The 7,067-nt window shown below is 28.7% G+C and overlaps 1 protein-coding gene across 1 annotated transcript; it reads right to left on the bottom strand.

Annotated features, from left to right (window-relative positions):
• Positions 1 to 3,887: 3,887 nt before the first annotated feature.
• Positions 3,888 to 6,552, bottom strand: LOC132939180 (piggyBac transposable element-derived protein 4-like). The gene is made up of 2 exons (XM_061006229.1): positions 6,243 to 6,552; positions 3,888 to 5,922 (listed from the first exon to the last, which is right to left on the bottom strand). The coding sequence occupies exons 1-2, from the start codon at positions 6,331 to 6,333 to the stop codon at positions 4,241 to 4,243; spliced, it is 1,773 nt and encodes a 590-aa protein (XP_060862212.1). The 5' UTR covers positions 6,334 to 6,552; the 3' UTR covers positions 3,888 to 4,240.
• Positions 6,553 to 7,067: the final 515 nt, after the last annotated feature.

Consider the following 7,067-nt stretch of genomic DNA (forward strand, 5'->3'; position numbering starts at 1 on the left):
AGGTATAACAATATTGTATGCGGTTTGTTGAAGGTGTTTTTTTCAAATATTTTAATTTTGAATCGAGTTATAAGTGTGTACCTATAATTTAAAATTGCGCTCAAAGCTATAACCCGTCTCAAATTAAAATACCGAAAACACATCTCCAAGTTATAAATCTGCACAATGGTGTTAACTTCAGGTCAATCCACGATCTTAGATTCATAGTTAAAACTATTACAAACGTAATAAATTGTGATCGGTTGAGCGCAAATTTGCAATGTTAGAATACTGAGTACCCGTAAGATGATCAACGGAGACATCAAAGGTTCACAAAAATAGATAAATTATTATAGCTATGTATTATGTTTATTATATTAATATATACAATATTGTATTAATTAACAATTGTTTGACCCAATTTACTTATGTTAGCTTATATTTAATGTACCAATGGATTTATTTCAAATTGTACAGTTAAACGTTTAGATCGCCTTGATTAAATGCACAAGTCGGACGGTCGCAGGTATATTATAATTAATACCACCTAGCCTATGGTAGGTATCTATTAGCATTGAGTATAATGTAAGATAATAAGATATTAATGATATTAGCTATATATACAATATACTATATACAACATAGTCACAAATAAATTATACAGGGTGATTTACCAAGAATGCTCACCACCCATTTTTTCCTTTAATAATACATTTATTCGAGTTCTGATTTTCGGAATTTTTAAATATATTATGTATGAGTATTTTATAGTAGTATTATATTTTTCAAATTCTTGAATTATTCTGTACTATACTTAAAGAGTGTCCTGTGGCGATACAAACTTCTGCTTTTCAAACGAGACTCCCCTTTTTTACAATTATTTAATGGATCATTTTTTTGAAAATTTTGTTGTACCTAATTCAAAACCCGAATGAGTAGTTTCTTTAGTTGTTAAAATAATTGTACTAAAGATAATAGTCCTTAAAAATGGTTTTACAAACATTTAAAATAGACGTAATATTGAAACTAATATTTATTATACTTGCGCCATTTTTACAAATTACTTATGTTGATAGATTAATATTAAAGACTACAATTTTCCATGGACTATCGTTAGAACGTATAACACAAAGTTAAATAACTCAAAAATTACTCGTTTACATTTTGATTTTGGTACCTACGTCAAATGTTTAAGAAAAATTATCCACTGAATAATTTACAGTTGAAAAGGGAGGTTCTCATTTGAAACCCAGAAGTCTGTATACCTCCACAGGACATTCCTTAAGTAGCTCAAAAAATCTCAAGAATGGTCTTTAAGTATATTTCAAAATTTTAAAATCAGATTTTGAATAACTGCATTATTGAAGTAGGAAACGGGGGTGAGCATGCTCGGTAAATAATCAGACAGAAATTATTAGATCAGAAAAGAATAATTCAACAGAAAGATCTGACAAATTAAATAACTTTTGTTCTATAATCAATAAAAAATGAAAAAATTGACATAAGTATATTTCTTAAATTATTTATTATCCATACAATTAAAATAATTTCGATAATTTTTTTTCATACCTACGTTTGCTTAATACCTATACTCAAGCCCACCGCGAGAGAAGGAACTCGTTTCGCGATGTTACTGACGGCGTTGACGTCCTGTGGAGTGTGGAACTACTTCCCTCACTCAGACATTCCGGGTGGGCAGCGTTGTATAGCACTACAACTACAAACCATGTTTGAGTGGGGGTAAAAGTGCCCTAGAAGTCAGGACGTTCAACGCCGTCAGTTGCATCTCTATTCATCAGAGTTCCTTCTCTTATTGGCCGGGGTAGGTATGTATACTGTATTATGGTATATAGTAACAATTTTCGTTTTTTCCCAAGTCTTTCTATTACACTTCGTGTATGTAAAAATTATGTAATATTATATTGTGTACTAATGTGTATTTAGACTCATATTTTTATCCACGATTGAGGAGTGAAATCCTTTGAAATTTTCTAGAAATTGTTCTAGACATATTTTAATACTAAATTCTGGAAATTAATAATTTAAAACCGTTTAATAAACAATAATTGGACAGCCGATTTGTATACCTACTTTTGATGTTTTCATTATTTCAAGTCCAAGTAAACTTAGATACCTGCAGCATCTCTTAGTAATTTATTATATTATCATATGCTAAATTTCTAGTAGTAAATTATGTTTTTGCATTTAATAGTTGTTTTATACTAATTAGCATCTGATATCTATTATCCGACACAAACTGCACACATTTAAGTTTTCTAAAAGTATTTTGTTGATTACCTATTGACAATAATTATAATATAGCTATAATAATATTCATGACATTTTTCCAAACCGCAAATTTTAAAAGCTAACTAAATAACGCTTGCTCATTTTGATTTTCATTCAATATTTCTTACAAGAAATCCCTGGGCTCAACCATGCAGCGTCCTCCCCCTAAAGATGGCCCTGACTATATGTATAGTGTATAGATGTAATACATATATCTTTGCCTTGATTTGTACTGCACAGTTATATTTGTTAGTGGCAAGGGCGTATTTTTTTAGCCAGATGAGTTGGGGGTTCATCCTCTCCACAGTAAATGTTATTCAGTTACGCCAGTGATTAAAGGCTGTACTTACATTTAATATTTTATTGCACTAAAATACCATGAAATTATGAAATAAATGCATGCAATCAATAATAGTGAAATATGCATAAAAAATTCAAAAACATGCGAAATTATGCAAAATAAACTTAATACAAATAATTCACAGTTGCTACGTTTATAGCTCCATTAAAGTACATAAATAATATGCGTAAAATATTAATAATGTATTTAAACAAATGTATACTATGAAAAAAGTAAATGTATGAGCCTAATAAAAAAATGTTTCAACAATATTTATAATTAGGGCCCGGAAGTTGCATGTTTTTACTGAATACATTAAAAAGTTAGGTACTGGATCAGCTACAAATTTCAATCACAACCTAACGAGTTCAAAAATGAAATTTTAGTTTGCATATTATTTTTGCATATTATGAAATGTTTGTCTTAAATATGCATATTTTAAAACTAAATTGCATTTTACTGCATGATTATGTTTTGGTTTTTTTTTTTTTTAATAATATTTCATAAATATGTCAGACTTATATTGAGTATATTTCAAAATATATTTACTGAAAATTATACCATTATGAATACCTAATAATAAAAACGTCGTAAATATAAAATAAAATCCATAATTTTTTCACCAAACATGAAATAAGTATAAATAAATAAAAACAGATATATGCACCAACGTCTAACTGTCAAAGTATGCAAAACCAAATTTTGTATTAAGAATGGTCAATGGTACCTACAACGCCTTGAATCAAATCTATAGGTATCATTTTTAATAATTCAAAACGAAATTCATCGATACCTGGGAAGGTACGTAGAATTATTAAATTCATATCAATGCAGATTATTAGAGGTAGCTATGGTAACTATACAAATATACAGTATTTACTTATTTTGTATTTAATAAAATTGATTCACCGACTTGTATCTAAATTGTTTGATAAATTTTTGTTATTTTTATTATAGGTAACACAAATAATAACTCTGAAGTAATTTTAAATAAAACATTTCGAAAAGTGTCTACCGTTTATCGTGATGTGTTATTGCGTGTTCTTTATTGTGTTTAAACGCTTTCGAATGTGTTGATAAGTAGGTATTTATTATTTAGGTAGGCACCTGGCACCTATATTATTGTTATTTTGCATGTAATTCTTGTTTTAAATTGAAGCGGTCGCATAATTGCTAATTTAAATAATTATAATTTATCTAAACAATTTATTGTTATAGACTTGATATATTACCATTTTTATATTGCCCTTTTCAATGCCCAGACACATTTTGCAATGGCACCTCCACAAGCCCATGTTTTTTTTAATTTTTTTTATGTTTACCTCATTTTATTTTTCAATACTTATAAATAAATAAATTCATAGAAAAAAAAAAAAAAAATATTCATCAATTAATTACTAAGTAATTAGCTAATACAAATGTTTTGGCCAGGGTTTCCTAAAATGTAACGATTATTGTTGTACGGTAATCAATTACGTCAATAAATACTAAACCGTTCAAATATTACTGTAATTTATTATTCTTTTTACAAAATAATAAGTGGAATATAATACAAACAAGGAATACAACAAAATACATTTATAATAAAATAAAATAATAAATAAAATACTAAACAAGTGTACAAGTTTTATTTTATTTATTTTTATGGTAAAGTTCAAAGCATGGTACAGCACATAGACCCACTTTGCATTCCTTACAAAAATATTTTGTATCTTTTCTTTTTTTGTTGATACTGCATATGACACATCTTCTCCTGGCAAATTTTCCTTGTGCGGTGGATTGAACTTCAGATAGAAAATGTTTTTTTTTACCTTGTAATAGCTCATCATCTTTTTTTCTATATAATTTTGGACTTTTTACAGTGGACTTGTACCTATCCATAATTTGTCTTATAAGTGTCAACTGAAAGTCGGCTAGAGGTGGATTCTTTCCTGTAACTTGTTTGTAAGCTGAGTATGAATTCAGTAGAGACATATCTATCAAATGAAAATACACCTTTTTGTACCATTTTATGGTCTTGCGTACACACTCTACACTACTCAGAAGCATGTCTGTCTTGTCCACAGAGCCCATGCTTTCATTATATTTTATAATGCAATCTGGCTTTCTAATGTTTTTATTTTCAATATCTGTTTTTCCAGTACATAACATTTTATCTGTGAAACAAGTTGTAAGCATATAAACATCCCGTCTATCCAACCATCTCATTGCCAACATTTTATTAGTATGTAAACTTTGTGTTTCACCAATTTTTAATTTATTCTTGAGCTCTGGCATTCCTCTTCGAGTTTTCCGAACAGTCCCACAACTATTTGTTTTATTCTTATGTAGATATGTTGAAAGCAATGGTGAAGTATACCAATTATCCGTGAATAATGTACGACCTTTTTTCAAATATCCACGCAACAATGTACAAACTACAGCTCCAGATTGTCCAAGATTTACATCACAGGCTTTTAACTCAGTAGTTTTACCAGTGTATATAACAAAATCTAATATAAAGTCTGTTTCTACATCACATAGTATAAAGAACTTGATACCAAAACGATGTCTTTTAGTTCGAATAAATTGCTTGAAAGAGAGTCGACCTTTCCACAAAAGTAGACTTTCGTCAATTACAAGGCTTTGAAATGGAACCATTGCATCTCTGAAATTTTTTTTAACTTCATTTAGAACCATTTTTATTTTATATAACCTATCATTGGCCGCTTGATGTTCATTGTTGGTAAAGTGGATATACCGAAGTAGAATCTGATATCTATTTCTACTCATAATTTGTCCAAATATAGGTGTATAAAGTAATGGATCAGTTGACCAGTATTCTTGAAGTTCAAGTTTTTTGTTCCTAGCCATCAGCATATTTATTGCAATAAACAAATACATTTCTTCAGACGTTGTATCATACCAACGTTTATCACGGTCTCCAAGATCTTGATTTTCTGTATTCTGTCGATAATAGCGGTTTGTTTCGAATGCTACTTTACCCAACAGTGAAGGTGTGAAAAAACATTCAAAAAAATCAATTACAGGTGAATTTTCACCGAGTTCAAACTCAATTTTTTTTATGCCACTTTCACTTGAATCAAATTCATGAATGTTAGGTTTAAATGGTCCACTTTTCCATTTGAAATTCGGTGTAGTTAATCCTTGTTTCTTTTTTGTTTTTACTTTTGGTATATTTCTTGGTTTTTGAAGACAAGTAATTGGTCGTATTTCTGGCGTAGAAGGTGATTGATGTGGATCAATATCAATTTCAAAGATTTCATCATTGTCACAATCTTGAGTTTGGATGTCATCGTCAAGTGGGAACGTGTCTATATAAATATAAAAAAATAAATAAATGAATAACAATATTATTTATCTGATATACTATACAATAAAATAAATAAATTAGAATTACATTATAACTGATATTTTTTATTTTACAACAATATACAGGTAGGTCATAAAATAGTGAAGATATATAGTTTTTTAGTATGACTATAAATTACATGTAGGTATAAGTTTATACTTTGTAGTCTTTTATAATCATAACAAGTAATAATTACTAAAGCAATTATTATTCAATTCTATGATTATTACCAAATTGACTTCCTTATTGAATAGAAATAATAATAATAATACAAATATTTACCATCAAATCCAAATTCGTCGTCAGATTCCGCATTCGCTAGAAGTTCATCTAGTTCGGCTAATATTTCATAATCGTTCATACCACGAGACATAATCAATAGTAATTCAAACTAATAATCGAAATAAACAATTAACTGAATAAATAAACATTAAACAAAGTTACCAGTCACAGATGAAAATTGCAGTAATATACTAATATTCATTAATAATGAATAATGATAAACAAATACAATTTTGATAACCCCTGATAAGAACTATTTGGAAATTTGCTTATAACTTCTTTGTAAATGATGTTATGAAAAAAAAAATTAAACCATTGAATTCGTCATAATGAGCACTAGATAGCGATACCAGTTAAATGCCCGTATCACTATTATATAATGGACTATCATATGAAACGCACAGGTGCGTCACGGGCGTGTGGATGGCGTTTCTTTAAAACGCACAGGTGCGTCACGGGCAGTGAAAAGGTTAATACACTTTCACAGTTTCACGAAATTACATATAAATTCGTTTTATGAGCTTATAAAATCGCTGTGTTATCTGTAATAGCAAAGACTCGAAGAGGCGTTATTATATAGACATCTTTGTTCTACTATTATAGTTAGTGTATGAAAATTGTATGAAATATAAAATTGTGAAATATTTCAGTATTTTAATAAAATTTGTTTTATTTTTACGTACATTTGTCATCACTCATCACCTTTATAAGTGTATAATATATAACCTAATATAGATGTATTCGGGTATATTGTCGACCACGGCACCCATTGCCTTAATATTAATGATTATAGCTACAACTAATAGACTATAATATTATAATCAC

Source organism: Metopolophium dirhodum, chromosome 2 (assembly GCF_019925205.1).
Source record: "Metopolophium dirhodum isolate CAU chromosome 2, ASM1992520v1, whole genome shotgun sequence".
NCBI lineage: Eukaryota > Metazoa > Arthropoda > Insecta > Hemiptera > Aphididae > Metopolophium > Metopolophium dirhodum.

Bases quoted from the DNA above. Each gene is read 5' to 3' on its own strand.
- LOC132939180 (XM_061006229.1), bottom strand. From the start codon at position 6,333: ATGTCTCGTGGTATGAACGATTATGAAATATTAGCCGAACTAGATGAA. The intron at 5,923-6,242 runs GTAAATATTTGT...ATATTTATATAG, and splicing joins CGACGAATTTGGATTTGATG to ACACGTTCCCACTTGACGAT.